The sequence below is a fragment of the Bos javanicus genome, chromosome 3, assembly GCF_032452875.1.
Source record: "Bos javanicus breed banteng chromosome 3, ARS-OSU_banteng_1.0, whole genome shotgun sequence".
NCBI lineage: Eukaryota > Metazoa > Chordata > Mammalia > Artiodactyla > Bovidae > Bos > Bos javanicus.
In genome coordinates this window covers 25,545,630-25,562,769 of record NC_083870.1, presented here as the reverse complement: position 1 = coordinate 25,562,769, position 17,140 = coordinate 25,545,630, and the positions used below count along the sequence as shown (strand labels likewise).

Sequence of the window (17,140 nt, the reverse complement as noted above, 5' to 3'; positions counted from 1 at the left end):
TTAGGATTATTTGTTTTATGAAAAATGTCATGGGTAACTTGATAAGGATCACTTTAAATCTGTAGATTGCCTTAGGTAGTGTGCCCATTTTAACAATATTAATTCTTCCAATCCAAGAGCATGGGATATCTTTCCATTTCTTTGAATCCTCTTCAGTTTTATTAATAGTTTATGGTTGTCAGTGTGCTAGTCTTTAATTTCCTTGGTTGGGTCTACTGCTGCTGTTGCTGCTGCTAAGTCACTTCAGTCATGTCCAACTCTGTGCGACTCCATAGACGGCCTCCTACCAGGCTCCTCTGTCCCTGGGATTCTCCAGGCAAGAACACTGGAGTGGGGTGCCACGGCCTTCTCCAATGCATGAAAGTGAAAAGTGAAAGTGAAGTCACTCAGTCGTGTCCGACTCTTAGCGACCTCATGGACTACAGCCTACCAAGCTCCTCTGTCCATGGGATTTTCCAGGCAAGAGTACTGGAGTGGGGTGCCATTGCCTTCTCCGTTTTCTTTATGGCCTTTGTTTTAAAGTCTAATTTGTCTGATATGAGTATTGCAACCCACACTTTCTTATCATTTGTGTTTGCATGGGCTATCTTTTTTATATGCCCTCACTTTCAATCTATATGTGTCCTTTGCCCTAAAGTAGGTCTCTGGCAGGCAGCATATTGTAGCTTTTTTTTTTAATCCAGTCTTCCACTCTGTCTTTTGATTGGAACTTTTAGTCCAATGTTTGATAATTAAGGTAATTATTGATACATATTTATGGCCATTTTAACCATGTTTTCATATTGATTTTAAATTTTTTCTTTGTCTCTTTTTCTTTGTGTTGTTCTTTTGTGGTTTGTTTCCCTTCTGATTATGTTCTCTTTTTGATTTTTTTTGACTCTGGTGTATGCTTTGAAGTTACCCTGTGTTTCAAGTATGTGGACCCCATTCTATATCTACTTGCTTCAGTTGGTAGTCATATAGGTCAAACCCATTCCGGGAAGTGAAAAAAACAAAAAACAACCCTGCATTTTCTTACTCTCCTGTCCCACAGTTTATGATTTTGATGTCCTCTTTCACATCTTCATCCTTTTGCTTTTCATTGTAGTTACCATCATTTTCACAAAGACGTTTTCTTTTTTTTTCTTTAATCTGTATGTTGGCTTATTGAAGTGACTTACTTTCCAGTTGTGATTTTTCTCTTTCCTATCTATTCTTACTAATTTTCTATTTACAGAAGACCTATAATATTTGCTTTAGGATGGATTTAGTATTGCTGAATTCTTTTAGTTTTTGCTTGTCTGAGAAATTCTGTATATCTCCTTCTATTCTAAATATAATCTTGCTGGGTAGAGTATCCTAGGATGCAGATTTTTCCCTTTTAGGACTTTGAATATATCTTGCCACTCCCTTCTGGCCTGCAGTGCTTCTGTAGAGTAATCAGCTGATAGCCTTATGGAAGTTTCCTTGTGATGAACTTTTTTTTTTTCTTGCTGCCTTGAGACTCATCTGTATTTTGCCATTTTTATTATAGTGTGTCTTGGTGTAGGTCTGTTTGGATTTACTTTATTTGGGCCCTTCTGTGCTTCCTCTACGTGAATATTTGTTTCTTTAGGTTTGGGAAGTTTTCAGCCATAACTTCTTCAAATACAGTTTCAATCTCCTTTTCTCTTTCTTCCCCTTCTGGAGCTGTATTATGTGTAAATTGGCATGGCACAATTTATTATTATCCCATCAGTTCAGTTTAGTTGCTCAGTCGTGTCCCACTCTTTGCAACCCCATGAATTGCAGCACGCCAGGCTTCCCTGTCCATCACCAACTCCCGGAGTTCCCTGAGACTCACGTCCATCGAGTCAGTGATGCCATGCAGCCATCTCATCCTGTGTCGTCCCCTTCTCCTCCTGCCCCCAATCCCTCCCAGCATCAGAGTCTTTTCCAGTGAGTCAACTCTTCGCATGAGGTGGCCAAAGTACTGGAGTTTCAGCTTTAGCATCATTCCTTCCAAAGAAATCCCAGGGCTGATCTCCTTCAGAATGGACTGGTTGGATCTCCTTGCAGTCCAAGGGACTCTCAAGAGTCTTCTCCAACACCACAGTTCAAAAGCATCAATTCTTCAGTGCTCAGCTTTCTTCACAGTCCAACTCTCACATCCATACATGACCACAGGAAAAACCATAGCCTTGACTAGATGAACCTTTGTTGGCAAAGTAATGTCTCTGCTTTTGAATATGCTATCTAGGTTGGTCATAACTTCCCTTCCAAGGAGTAAGCGTCTTTTAATTTCATGGCTGCAGTCACTATCTGCAGTGATTTTGGAGCCCACAAAAATAAAGTCTGATACTGCTTCCACTGTTTCCCCATCTATTTCCCATGAAGTGATGGGACCGGATGCCATGATCTTCGTTATCCCGTAGATCTCTTATATTGCTTTCATTTCTTTTGTTTGGCTGCTTATTATCTTGGTTGGGTGATTTCCATCTTTTTTTTTCCAGGTCACTTATTCTGCATTATTTATTCTGCTCTTACTGTGTTTAGTTCAGTTTTTGTCTCAAAAAGTGAGTTTTCTTATTTTTCTTGGTTCCTCTTTATAATTGGTAGTTCCTTTAAGTTGGTGTCTGTTAGACTGAAGAGGTCTATTAGTGTGGTCTTGCAGGGCAATTTATATGTGAGACCATCCCTGTGTAGCTTGTGTGTGTTTGATATTTTTGGTGCAAGGACTGTTTTTAGTGTGGATGTCTGCTGCCTCTTTCCTCAGTGTGTGCTGGCCACACTGGCCAGTATCCCCTTGATAGGGGGTGTGCAGATACAGCACTGGGTTCTCAGCGGCAGTGGTGTCTCATGCGCACCCCTGGAGCACACAGTGGGAGCAGAGGTGGCTGGCAACCACTCCAGAAGCCTGGGGCATTGTGGCGGCTCACTACCACTCCTAGAGCTCATGTAGGCAGTGTCCTACAGCCTGAGCAGTCCCTCAGAGGAAAAGGCTGTAGGGTGGACACCATGCCTCCCATCGCACACTGCCGCACAACAGCACCTGGCCTCTAAGCTGGCCCAGGCTTCAGGTGTGGTTGCACTAGACTCCAGACCCTTTAGACTGTTTTTGCATAGCCCACCCTGAGGCCCGAGCTTCCACACCTAGCCCTCACATGCACCAGTGGACACACGTCTCAGGCTGGGAGTGTAGAGGGGTGGCACGGACTGTCTGCAGGCCTCTCTCTATTCTAGCTGCTGCAAACCAGTTGCTGTATTCTCCTCTGAGGCTCTGAAGCTCTCCCTCTGTCCTCGCTGACTTCCTCCTAGTGAGGGGACTTCCCAGGGTGCAGGAACCTTTCCCCTTTCACAGCTCCCTGCCTGGGGTACAGGTCCCAACCCAGTTCCTTTCTCACTTTTGTCTTTTGTTCTACCCGGTTATGCTCATGTGGAGATTTTCTTGTTCTTTCAGAGGTCTGAAGTCTCTTACCAGTGTTGAGTAGATATTCTATGAGAATAGTTCAACATGTAGATGTATTTTTGATGTACTTGTGGGAGGAGGTGAGCTTCATGTTCTTCTACTCCACCATCTTGATCACTGCCCCATATCTCATTTTTAAAAAGGTCCCAACCAAATAGCCCTTTTGTGGCAACAAGATTGATGAAATTTAATGATGGAGATCATAATCTCTGTTTTCCTCCCTTGTAACCAAGGACATGAGTAGTGCTGAATGTTTAATCAGTGTGTGGTTTCTAAGAAAGGCAGGGTTGATCTCAAGTGTACCTGTCAGGTGTACCTGGGAGCTGCCCTGCTCAAGGTGTCCACTGCAGTCTCACCTGAATTCACAACACTTAGTCTCCTTGTGAATTAAAAAACAAAAGCCAAAGACATCTTTGAATGCTGTTTGGGACGCTCTTGGCACATCTTTATTAAACTGATTCAAGCAGTTTAAGTTGATAGCTTTTCGTCAGGCCTTCCATTTGCAGTGTTGTGGGACGATGAGTGTATCGTGATGACTTCCATTCTTTGTCATCGTCTATAGGCTGAGAGGATCATGGAGGCTATTGAGCTGTACCGAGAAGAAACTGCAAAATTGAGAGAACACAAAGCCATCTGTAAAGCTGCAGGGAAGGAGGTAAGACGGTTCATTAAGTTACATTCTGAGTGACATTTATTTATGGAGATAATTGCTGAGGGAAAAACCTCATTTGTATAGATGTGATAGAATCTCTTCTAATTCAAACATTAGAAAGAAAGAATTGAGAAGCTCTATCTTAATAAAAAGCCAAGGATAGTTAATTTGCAATCGATGTGATTACTGTTTTGAGTTGGAAACTCAGGTTCCTGCTTCAGTTTGGGAGGCTGGTGAGCCATTTTGGATTTCTACATGAAATGTATTACCCAGACTCATTCATAAGCCCTATTGAAACTAAAAATACATTCTTATATAATAATTCTTTAGCATCAGTTTTTAGGATCTCCTTCAGAACTATATTAATGGACTGTTATGACCCTGCCTGCAATAAGCACTATCAAAGGCTTATTTTTTAATGACTTGATTTAATCATTTCTTCATAGGTTCCTCTTCCCATCAACCCCATCCTGATGGCTTATGGCAATATCTCTGTAAGTAGAATGTTTAATGGTTTCCCCCTTAAGGTTTAACCACCATTCTAAGGTTAAATTCAGGCAGGCACAAGAGGGGAAGTGAAGAGGCATTTGATTTGAGAATTGACATATTGGGAAATACTTTGTTGTTAAAAATCTCTGTTCAATGTTGGAATCCTTTAGGATATTTTGTATTTCAAAAAGACCATTTTAGTGGAACTTTCAAGTCATCTTTTCTGGTTGGACTGGACTGGTTTTTGTTTTTGTTTTCTTTTAGTGCTTATTTATGTTTAGTATCCAAAGTGCTCTCTGAAGATTCTGTTCATTGAAACTGAAGTTTTTGGACAGCAAGTTGTTACAAATCAGCCAGATAAAAAGAGGAGAGAGGGAGAATCACAGGACAATGTATACTTTAGTAATCTTTAATTACTCAATGCTTTGCTTTCACGTTTCATCCATCACAATAGTAATACACGTCAGTGTCTTCATTTTATAGACAGGAAACTGTCCTGACTTACAGATTGAAGGGGGCATAGTTGGCAGGTGGCAGAGTCAGATTGTGAACCCAGATCTGACTCAGTCTAAGCCCGTGCACGTATTGGCATTTTTAGAACATGGTTTCTCCTGAGAGAGATCCCTGGTTTTTAGGAGATAGAGAGTAGAGAGCTTCAGTTAAGAAAAAGAAGTATCACTAATGCTGTCACACTTCCATTCTAGCCTTCAGCTTATGTGTTGGAGATTTTTAAAGGAATCAAATCCAGGTGAGTGCACGGATTATTGTAAGTTGGCAGCTAACACCATTTACTAAACGTGAGATAAGTACATTTTAATTGATGGTTATTTTCCTTAGAGGGTTAACTATGTCAAAACTTGGATGGAAAATAATTCATTATAATGTTTTTTTTGAATTAGAACTAGAAGGCTCCTCCTAAAATATGAAGGGAGATACTTTTAAGGACAAATGAAGGGCAGTGCTACTTTATATCATAGGTAATGAGATAATTTGCAATTCAGTCAGAGGTACCAACTATTAACGTTTTTTGTTGTATATTTCCTTTGGATTGTTTTCTGTGTATGTACAGAGTTGAAATCATGTGTATACATTTTTACATCCTGTCCTTTTTCACAGGATAGTTCCTGAGCATTTGCTTGCGTTAGTAACATTCTTCAGAAACACATCATTGAATTAATTCAAAATATTCCATTGTACATATAGTTACTATGAGGTGTTGTATAAGGGTTTTTGCTATTATTAATACTGCTTCAGTGAACACCTTTACATATAAATCTTTGCCATCCTCACTGATTATTTTCTTAACGGTCCTAGCAGTCTGTTAACTAATTAATGGACATAAACTTTTCAAAGGTTTATGTTGCTTACTTTCCAGAGTGCCTGTAATGACTTTCACCAGGCTTTTAAAAGTTCTTTGCTGGTTTGAGAGGCAAAAAGTGGTATTGTGTCATTTTCATTTTTAATTAACAAAGTTAAAATTTTCTTATATTTGTTGGCCATTTGTATTTTTTCCTGTGAATTTTTACTTTCCCATTCTTGTGCTTTATGGATGTTTTTCTTACTGGTTAAGAGTTTTTTTTAATATATCTTTAGTCATTTTTGGAATAATGTTTCTTGTTTGTGATTTATCTTTTGGATTTATTTGAGTTTGACCTACTTAGTTATCATTTTTATAACAAATCACAATATCTGAGTATGTCCCATATAAGAATTAAATAGAACCTAAGATAATGAAACTTTGCTAGAGAAATGTAAAGTAGAATTTAGATTAATGGAGGTAGGGTGCATTCATAGATGGGAAGACTCTGTGTTTAAAGATTTAGTTTTTCTTAAGCTAATCTATAGATTTGTGATCCCAATTCAAAGCCTCTTGATCATTCTAATTGGAATCGATGGAATGATAACTAGCTCAAGAAAAATAAACAAAAATAAACAAAATAAACAAACCAACCCAATCTCTTATTCGAAAGAGATTAAAGAACTATAAAAACAACAAAATTGAAACAGTACAGGATTGTCAGAATCAATCATCAAAACGGACTCTAAAGCCCTGACGCAGGCTCTGTCATATGGAAGGACTCAATCAGTGGTAAAAGAAGTATCATACAAATTCAATAAAAAGCTCTGAAGAAATGAGTTATCTGAAAGAAAAAAAGATTCTCCTACACTGCCATGGACCAAAATGCATCAACTAGGTTAAAATACTAAATATAAGAAAAATAAAACATGATAAGAGAGAGCCATCCATAATGCAGATGATAACTCTGGATGGGTAAGATCTGTTGAAGTACATAAAAGGAGAAGAAAAAAATTGGAGGGGAAAAGATTTTTAAATTGACCATGTAAAGAAACGTGACATTTTTAATGTTTATTTTTCCCTCTCCAGCGAGCTGGAAGAATCTCTCCTCGTGCTGCCTTTCTCTTACGTTCCAGACATTCTCAGGCTCTTTAATGAATTCATCCAGCAGGGCTCTGATATTGAACTCCTGTGTAGGTGCCTCTTCTTTCTCCTCAGGTAACGTCCTTTCCCAGAAGAACATCATATGTCTCATGAGCATAACTCCTCCAGTAGTGCCTCACCTGAAGCCCTCTCCATGCTTTGCAATTAAGAAATGTGACACTTCAGTTTCAGAGACTGTTAGGAATTTCAGTGCTGGCCAGCACAGATTATTTCTTACCCTTTGGTGGTCAGTCTTGCTCCTAAAGTGCCGACAGTGATGACCCACCTCTTGAAGTACCAGGAGGTACTACGCTGCTCAGGATGCCCAGGCAGGCGGAGGTCTCCAAGTTACAGTCTAAGGCAGTGGCCCTGGTTCTGGGTAGGGTGCTGAAAGCCCATCCCTGAATGACCAGTCTCCTTCAGTGGTGTTTCTAACTGTTGAGTTTAAACTAAATGGTTTGGTTTTGTTTCCATAACGGAATTTTAAGAAGCAGTCAGCTTATTTCCCAGGCCTCTACAAATGCAAATGGAAGAGCAGTGGCGTATTTGGAGGGAACTAAGAAACATAACTGCTTCCCAGTAGCTTGGATAGTAAAGGATCTGCCTGCAATGCAGCAGACCTGGCTTCAGTCCCTGAGTTGTGAAGATGCCCTGGAGAAGGGAATGGCTACACATTCCAGTATTCTTGCCTGGGAAACTCCACGGACAGAGGGCCCTGGCAGGCTGCAGTCCGTGGAATCGCAAAGAGTCGGGCGCAACTGAGCAACTAAGCACTCAAGAAACAAAGAAAATGTTTGTTACATTATATTCTTAAATAGGAAGAATTTGTATTAAATATGTAACAGAGGAAAAATGTATTTACAAAGGCTTAGTATATTCTTGGTAAAGGAAATGGCAGCCCACTCCAGTATTCTTGCCTGGAGAAGCCCATGGACAGGGGAGCCTGGTGGGCTGGACTCCATGGGGTCATGGAAAGTCAGACATGACTGAGTGAATAGCGCACACACACAATACATTCTTATCTCCCACTCTGTCCCCCAGTCTCAAGCCCTTGTATAAGAGAACAGGAATATTGGCAAATTTGAACATTCCCTAAAATGCTGTTAGGAAAACAGTAGAAACTGCTCAGCCAATACCAATTAATTAAAAGAAAATGATGTACTTGGTAAATTGGCATTTTTTTTTCATAAACCTTAACCCTTCATTCCTTTTTCTTTCTTTCAGGATAGTAGCAAATGAAGATATACATATCTACAGTGTATTTCTCATTGCTATGGCATATGTTGAATCAGGGTCACTGATTCTAAGAAACACTGAATATTTCTAGCATATTGGGGTTGTAGATGGGTGCTATCTTGCAAGTAGATATGGCAGGTCACAGCTGTGAATGAGGGTGAGTGTGGAAGTTAAAAAGCATGAAGTCATCCAGGGCATGTTGGTACTCTTGGTCAGAGTTTGATCATCTCTCTCTTTTTTTTTTTTTTTTTGCTGAAATATAAATCTTTGAGTTAGTGTTTCTTAGAAGGCTCATTTTCCCTCTGAAATCCCCATAGGATACTGTTGTTAAAAATCTGTGGCCATTTGATAGATTGCTGGGAAAAGTCAGCTTTTTAGATGTTAGGATACTAGGTTTTAAAATTATTAGATAGAACTGAATAGTAGGGAAGAAACTTCTTTAGCCCTTTTTGCTAGAAGCATTTCTATATTCCCATGATGGGTGAAATGATTTTTTTTTTTTTTTTGCTTTGATATTGTTTTGTTGCTGGTTCTAGGAGGTGTAGCCAAAACCACTATTCTTTGTGACAATGCTTGGTGTTGTTTTTCTATTAGGATTCACTTTGGCCAGATCACTAGCAACCAAATGCTTGTGCCAGTGATTGAAAAATTAAAGGAAACAACCATTTCAAAAGTCAACCAAGTCCGGGTAAGTATCTTTGTAGAGGTAGCCGTAGAATAAGAAGGGGAAATCCTAGTGTATATGTGACTTAAAACTAGCATGGTGTGTTGTGCCCAGTCTTGTGTGATACTGACCTGACGTATATACATATTTAAGATGAGGTTTTTATTGGAGCTGGTAGACATAAGGAAAAAAGACAAGAAAAGACCTTAGGGAGGGATGGGTAGCAACACATGAAGCTTTGGTTCCTCTGACTCACATAGCTGTGACACTGAACTGAAGTGAGGGGAAGTTCATTTAATCTCTCTTCTATTCTTCCTCAGGATGTTATTGGCTTTAACATGGCAGGTCTCGATTATCTCAAGAGGGAATGTGAAGCGAAAAGTGAAGTTATGTTTTTTGCTGATGCTACCAGCCACTTGGAAGAAAAGAAGAGGAAGAGGAAAAAGAGGGAGAAGCTAATTTTAACAGTGACTTAGAACTAAAATGTGCCTTTTCCAACTTTTGCTTGAGAAGGACTTCCAAACTAAGCAACGGTAGCGTTGGTGTAATATTCAAGAGATTATCATGTTGTAGAGGTGATATCACATGATGTATTTCCCAGCTCTGCCTGAAGGAATTTCAGCATAGGAGTGTCTTGGATTGAAACAGACTAGTTTAAAATCTGTGCTCTGAATGGGGAGCCCTCTAAGAGGCATGCCCTTTATAGTCTAGCAGGAAGCAGAGAATTTTTTAAATTAGGTATTGTTTCACTAAAGTTGAAACTTTAACATTTCAAAATGTTTCCTTATTTATGTCAGAAGATTTGATGAGTAATTTGTTACCTCTCCAGATTAGGTTTTATAGCCCACTGAGATAGTCAGGTATGATATTGATCACCTTCTGCCCATAAATGTAAGTCTTGAACTTTCAGAGCCAAAAGGGACCATAAAAGTTACCTGGAACAGCCTCCTTAAACTTAACCTCTTGCAGGTTGTTTTGTCGTTATATAAGACGATCCTAATTGCTATTTCTATTCCTCTAAGTACTTGTTTGTAATTAAAGAGCAGTCAACCTGAGATACCTGGCTGTGCTTTTTGGGTGACTAGTATGCTGTATATATATCTTCGTGGTGGGGAGGTGGCAGTGTTTTAGGAAAGGAAATGGACACATACCTTTGGGGCTGGGCTTTTCTTTGTGGGAAGTTTTTAAATCACTAACTGGATCTCCTTGTTAGAAATCAGTGCAGATTTTCACTATCTTTTTGAGTCTGTTTAAGTAGTTGTATGTTTCTATGAATTTGTCCATTTCATCTAAATTACTGTGTTGTACTACCATTTTCTTGCCAATCTCAGACGCAGTTCCTATCTCTCCTAAACCACACGCCTATTATTGTTCCTAAGCATTAACACAGTCACTGAACTGAAGTAAGGAATTGAATAGTTAGGCATAGAGTTCCTGAGACTTCACCGTGAAAAGGCAGGAGGATAGACAGTGTGATGGATACTAGGTGCATTCCACTCTGAAGAATCAACCTTTTAGGCAGTTATTCCTACCACCAGAAAGAGGAATTACTTAAAGTGTTTCTCAGTGACAAGTATCAGAAATCACATTCACCCCAAAGAAATCTAGCAGAGCACCTAGGGCAGTGACCAAGGAGACAGTGGTGTCTGTCACTGGGATCTAGGGTTCCACTCACCCATCTGTACAGCCTTTCCAGGCCAGATGAGGCAGGAGCTCAGGAAGAAGCACCTAGTCTACAAACAGGCTTCCCAGTGGCTCAGTGAATCCGCCTGCCAATGCAGGAGGCACAGTTTCCATCCCTGGGTTGGGAAGAGCCTCTGGAGGAGGAAATGGCTACCCATTGTAGTATTCTGGCCTGGAAAATTCCATGGACAGAGGAGTCTGGTGGGCTGCAGTCCATGGGGTCACAAAGAGTCACACACGACTGAGAATGCACACACTGCAAACAGTATCTACAATACATCCCTTTCTTCATAAGACCCTGGGTTTTGAGATAAGACTAACGCTCTTAAGGATAACATCACCTTATATTCTAAGTCCTGTCACTTTATTTCTGAGGTTATGGGATGGAAGCAGCTCTGATATATACAGCAGTCACTGGCCCATCCCTTGTTAGGCCAAGTGCTAGCTGCCCTTGGATAATTCCTACCCTTTAAGCATAGGCTGGACCTGTTGACCTGCTTCTAAAGAATAGAATAAATGTAATAGGATATCTCTTCCAAGGTTAGGTTATTAACACCCTGAATTATGCTGTGCTCACACGCTCTCAGATCTTCTTGATCGCTCTAGTAAACATAAGCTGCCTATTGTAAAATGCCCTGAGAGCAGTCTCCTGACACCAGCCGTGAGGGACTGAGGTCCTCCATCTAACTGCCTGCAAGGAACTGCATCCTGCCACTGACTGCTTGAGTGAGCTGAAAGCAGATTCACCCCTAGTTGAGCCACAGTAACAACAGCTATATGTCTGTATTCCTTACTCACACAAGCTAGGAGATCAGGAGTGTCTGTTGCTTTAAGTTACTGAGTTATGGAGAAATGTATAGCTTAGTATCTTAAAGCAATAAGCATTCATGATGTTTTGATAACAGATAGCTGGAGTACTTACCACTGGCTCAGAGTAGAAACACACAGAATATGTTACTTTTTCTGTTTGAGACATATACAATATAAAACTATATAATGATGCCAATAGGTAGAAAAGATTGGGAAGAAAAAGATGAAAACGTTTTCTGTCAGATATCACAGAATCTTTACAATAGGTATTTAAAAGATACTCATTGTACTTCCGTTAATATCATTAACTGATAATATGAACAAAGAGGCATAAAGACGTACCATTTAAGACATTTCTATTAGGTACACTCATGTCATTACTTTTGACAGATTGGTGCCAACAGGCATTATGAATATTGGAAAGCTGTGCTGTAGTTTTCAGAATGGTCCAGCTAGAGTTTCAGACTTCATCACTTTTTAGTTTAGGGTAACTTCTGAAAGTCATGGACTAGAACCAAGATAAACCACACCTTAATCAGTGGTTTCTAAAGAATGTTCCCAGACCTTTAGGGTCTGAAGACCCTTTTGAGAATCATCTGCATGGTCAAAAATATTTTAAAATGATAATAGTGTCCTCCAGAAATTCATGTCTACCCGAAACCTATAAATGTGACATTTGGAATTAAGGAGAAGGAAATGGCAGCCCACTCCAGTACTGCCTGGAGAATCTCCATGGACAGAGGAGCCTGCTACAGTCCATGGGGTCACAAAGAGTCAAACATGACTGACTATTTGGAATTAAGTTATTTATAAAACATTCTCTAACAAATAACCATGTGCAAAAATACACAAAAAATGTATCAGTCCCTAGGCTCACAAAGAGTCGCACACAACTGAAGTGACTTATCACACACACCCAGGAAACTAGTAACAGATTTTGGTACTGGGAAGTGAGGTGCTGCTTTAACAAATACCTAAAAATGTGGAAATGGCTTTGGAATCAAGCAATGGGTGAAAGCAAATTATTTTGAGCTGCATAATAGAAAAGTTATATTAATAGATTACCTTGAAAAGACTGCTGGTAGAAATAATGGATATTAAAAGCAATTTTGATATAGGTTCAGAAGGAAGGGATAGGGACAGTAAAGAACACTTCAAGCATCTTAGAGAATTTCTGTATTGTAAACAGACTGTTGGTAGAAATATGAACATGAAAGGTGTTTTTGGTAAGCTCTCAGATGGAAACAACATATTATTGGACAGTGGAGGAAGAGAGATCCTTGTTACCATGTGGCAGAAAACTTGGCTGAATTGTCTTCTGCTTTTGGATAAAAAGTAGAACTTATAAACAATGAAATTGTATTTTTAGTTGAAGTTTCCAAGCAAAATATGGAAGATGTGTCCTGGTTTCTTGCTGCTTATAGTAAAATGCAAGAGGAAAGAGATAAATTGAGGAAGGAAATGGTCAGCAAAAAGGAACCTGAACATGATGATTCAGGAAATTCACAGCCTGTCCATATTGTAAGATATGCTAAGGTACGCTCTAAAGAGTTTATCTAAGGTTTAACTGGAAAGCCTGGTGGAAAAACAGGTTTGTGACCAAGATGAGTACCATCAGCCATCTCAGTAGAAGCCAGGAACAGAGGTGAGACTTGAGGAAAGACCTGTGGAGAGCCCTCACACCTAATGGTGTGGAGCCCCTTGACAATGAAAACTTCAGAGAATGTTCTGTCAGCAGAAACACTGCCTGCTTGGCTTGGGGGCCAGAGGCAGGAAATGAAGGGAGGCTGCCAGACTTCTGAGCTTCTATAAGCAGAAAGCGGGCTGCCCAGAGGATAATACTTTATTGGGCTAAGGACAGAGGGTGAGACCCAAACAGCCTCTGAGGGTCCAGAGGGTGGGGCTAGGGAAGTCCCTGGCCCAGAGCTCAGCTCAAGACATAAATGATTGTGTTCATACTCTGAAACCTCAGCAAATCTGCCCTGAGCATTGCAAACACGTAGCCTGGTGATAGCTTAATTCTTTGCATCTTCTCTTTTTAAAAGGATAATGTCTTCTTATGTTATCCCACCACAGTATTTTGCAAGCTGACGACTTGTTTCCGAGTTTCACAGGTCTGCAAATGGAGAGGACACCAGGATAGGTGAAGAATTTGGGGAGTGTTGGGATGGACTGAGTGTATTTTGCATGTGAGATGGATGTGAATTTTGGGGGACCAGAGGGTAGACTATATTGAGTTTGTCCCCACAAAACGCACGTCTACCAGGGACCGATGAATGTGACCTTATTTGTAAATAGGGTCTTTACAGATGCAATCAAGTTAAGATGAAGCCTTATCTTATTCAAGTGCATGCATGCCTGCTAAGTCGCTTCAGTCGTGTCTGACTCTTTGCGACCCCATGGACTGTAGCCTGCCAGGCTCCTCTGTCTGTAGGGTTCTCCAGCCAAGAAGAGTGGAGTGGGTTACCATTTCCTCCTCCAGGGGATCTTCCTTATCCAGGGATCAAACCTACCTCTCTTGTGTCTCCTGCATTGGCAGGTGGGTTCTTTACCACTAGTGCCACTTGGGAAGCCCATTCAAGATGAGGGTAGCCCCTTCATCCAATGAGGAGCCCCTGGTGGCTCACACAGTAAAGAGTCTGCCTGCAGTGCAGGAGACTCAGGTTTGATCCCTGGGTCGGGAAGATCCCCTGGAGAAGGAGATGGCAACTCACTCCAGTATTGCCTGGAGAAGCCCGTGGACTGAGGAGCCTGGCAGGCTACAGTCCATGGGGTCGCAAAGAGACTAACACTTTAAGTCATATGACTGTTGATCTTATGAGGAGAGAGGTATAGAAACACAAAGGGAAGAATGCCACTGGAGACAGGCAAAGATGAGAGTGGTGCGTTATAGGCTGAGGAACACCAAGGATTGCGGGGAACCAGCAGAAGTTAAGGTCATAGAACAAGTTCTCCCTCAGAGGCTACAGAAGAACCAACCCTGCTCACACCTCGATTCCAATCGTCTGGCTTCCCAAACTGCAAGAGAAGAAATACCCGCTGTTTTAAGTCACCTGGTCTGTGGTACTTAGTTATAGCAGCCTTGGGCAACAAATACAGATTTGTTACAGCAGTCCTAAGAAACAAATGCAAGATGTTACTGACCTTTTTCTCTCATGACTATACAGTGGAGTCTTCCAGAGACTCTGCAATGTGTGATATGGTGACAGATTGAAGACAGAGCAGCTGTGAGAATCCAGCTATGTTCTGTTGAGCCAAACATTAAAAGATTTGCCAAAATTTAATCTTCCCCTCATTAACTTTTGTTTGGAAAAGTTATTTTTCATTAACCATTTATTTACAGTAATGAACTGTTTTTTTAAAATATAAGTTTTAAGGTTTTCCCAGTTTTAATTCTAATATGGTAAATACTGATAAAAAATGACCCACATAAACAAAAGCTTTGGGGGATCCTCATTCTTTTTTTTTTTAATTTTATTTTATTTTTAAACTTTACAATATTGTATTAGTTTTGCCAAATATCGAAATGAATCTGCCACAGGTATACCCGCGTTCCCCATCCTGAACCCTCCACCCTCCTCCCTCCCCTACCCTCCCTCTGGGTCGTCCCAGTGCACCAGCCCCAAGCATCCAGTACCGTGCATCGAACCTGGACTGGCGACTTATTTCATACATGATATTATACATGTTTCAATGCTATTCTCCCAAATCTCCCCACCCTCTCCCTCTCCCACAGAGTCCATAAGACTGATCTATACATCAGTGTCTCTTTTGCCGTCTCGTACACAGGGTTATTGTTACCATCTTTCTAAATTCCATATATATGCGTTAGTATACTGTATTGGTGTTTTTCTTTCTGGCTTACTTCACTCTGTATAATAGGTTCTAGTTTCATCCACTTGTTCCATTGATCAATATTTCTGTCTTTGTGCCAGTACCATACTGTCTTGATAACTGTGGCTTTGTAATAGAGCCTGAAGTCAGGTAGGTTGATTCCTCCAGTTCCATTCTTCTTTCTCAAGATTGCTTCGGCTATTCGAGGTTTTTTGTATTTCCATACAAATTGTGAAATTATTTGTTCTAGCTCTGTGAAGAATACCGTTGGTAGCTTGATAGGGATTGCATTGAATCTATAAATTGCTTTGGGTAGTATACTCATTTTCCCTATATTGATTCTTCCAATCCATGAACATGGTATATTTCTCCATCTATTAGTGTCCTCTTTGATTTCTTTCACCAGTGTTTTATAGTTTTCTATATATAGGTCTTTAGTTTCTTTAGGTAGATATATTCCTAAGTATTTTATTCTTTCCGTTGCAATGGTGAATGGAATTGTTTCCTTAATTTCTCTTTCAGTTTTCTCATTATTAGTGTATAGGAATGCAAGGGATTTCTGTGTGTTGATTTTATGTCCTGCAACTTTACTATAATCATTGATTAGTTCTAGTAATTTTCTGGTGGAGTCTTTAGGGTTTTCTATGTAAAGGATCATGTCATCTGCAAACAGTGAGAGTTTTACTTCTTCTTTTCCAATTTGGATTCCTTTTCTTTCTTTTTCTGCTCTGATTGCTGTGGTCAAAACTTCCAAAACTATGTTGAATAGTAATGGTGAAAGTGGGCACCCTTGTCTTGTTCCTGACTTTAGAGGAAATGCTTTCAATTTTTCACCATTGAGGATAATGTTTGCTGTGGGTTTGTCATATATAGCTTTTATTATATTGAAGTATGTTCCTTCTATTCCTGCTTTCTGGAGAGTTCTTATCATAAATGGATGTTGAATTTTGTCGAAGGCTTTCTCTGCATCTATTGAGATAATCATATGGTTTTTGTTTTTCAATTTGTTAATGTGGTGTATAACATTGATTGATTTGCGGATAACACACAAGGGAATTCCCATAAGGATAACAGCTGATCTTTCAATAGAAACTCTTCAAGCCAGGAGGGAATGGCAAGACATACTTAAAGTGATGAAAGAAAATAACCTACAGCCCAGATTATTGTACCCAGCAAGGATCTCATTCAAATATGAAGGAGAAATCAAAAGCTTCTCAGACAAGCAAAAGCTGAGAGAATTCAGCACCACCAAACCAGCTCTCCAACAAATACTAAAGGATATTCTCTAGACCAGGAAACACAAAAACAGTGTATAAACTCAAAGCCAAAACAATAAAGTAAATGGCAACGGGATCATACTTATCAGTAACTACCTTAAACGTAAATGGGTTGAATGCCCCAACCAAAAGACAAAGACTGGCTGAATGGAGACAAAAACAAGACCCCTACATATGTTGTCTACAAGAGACCCACCTCAAAACAGGGGACACATACAGACTGAAAGTGAAGGGCTGGAAAAAGATTTTCAATGCAAATAGGGACCAAAAGAAAGCAGGAGTAGCAATACTCATATCAGATAAAATAGACTTTAAAACAAAGGCTGTGAAAAGAGACAAAGATGGTCACTACATAATGGTCAAAGGATCAATCCAAGAAGAAGATATAACAATTATAAATATATATGCACCCAACACGGGAGCGCCACAATATGTAAGACAAATGCTAACAAGTATGAAAGGAGAAATTAACAATAACACAATAATAGTGGGAGACTTTAATACCCCACTCACACCTATGGATAGATCAACTAAACAGAAAATTAACAAGGAAACACAAACGTTAAACAATACAATAGACCAGTTAGACCTAATTGATATCTATAGGACATTTCATCCCAAAACAATG

The 17,140-nt window shown here is 39.9% G+C and overlaps 2 protein-coding genes across 8 annotated transcripts in view; one reads left to right on the top strand and one right to left on the bottom strand.

The window, feature by feature from the left end:
- The window catches only part of WDR3 (WD repeat domain 3), a 38,840-nt gene extending 28,877 nt beyond the window's left edge, over nucleotides 1-9,963 (top strand). For all 3 annotated transcript variants that reach the window (XM_061409704.1, XM_061409697.1, XM_061409711.1), the window contains 6 exons: nucleotides 3,990-4,082; nucleotides 4,526-4,573; nucleotides 5,273-5,316; nucleotides 6,955-7,083; nucleotides 8,839-8,932; nucleotides 9,229-9,963. In XM_061409704.1, coding sequence (XP_061265688.1) covers nucleotides 3,990-4,082; nucleotides 4,526-4,573; nucleotides 5,273-5,316; nucleotides 6,955-7,083; nucleotides 8,839-8,932; nucleotides 9,229-9,384 — 564 coding nt within the window. In that variant the 3' untranslated portion in view covers nucleotides 9,385-9,963. The remainder of the gene's footprint in view (nucleotides 1-3,989; nucleotides 4,083-4,525; nucleotides 4,574-5,272; nucleotides 5,317-6,954; nucleotides 7,084-8,838; nucleotides 8,933-9,228) is intronic.
- The window catches only part of SPAG17 (sperm associated antigen 17), a 252,618-nt gene continuing 239,323 nt past the window's right edge, over nucleotides 3,846-17,140 (bottom strand). For 4 of the 5 annotated variants that reach the window (XM_061409687.1, XM_061409660.1, XM_061409681.1 and 1 more), the window contains one exon: nucleotides 3,846-4,032. In XM_061409687.1, coding sequence (XP_061265671.1) covers nucleotides 4,009-4,032 — 24 coding nt within the window. In that variant the 3' untranslated portion in view covers nucleotides 3,846-4,008. Of the gene's footprint in view, nucleotides 4,033-14,545; nucleotides 14,648-17,140 lie in introns of all 5 variants that reach the window. The other variant, XR_009734982.1, reaches the window with a different exon arrangement.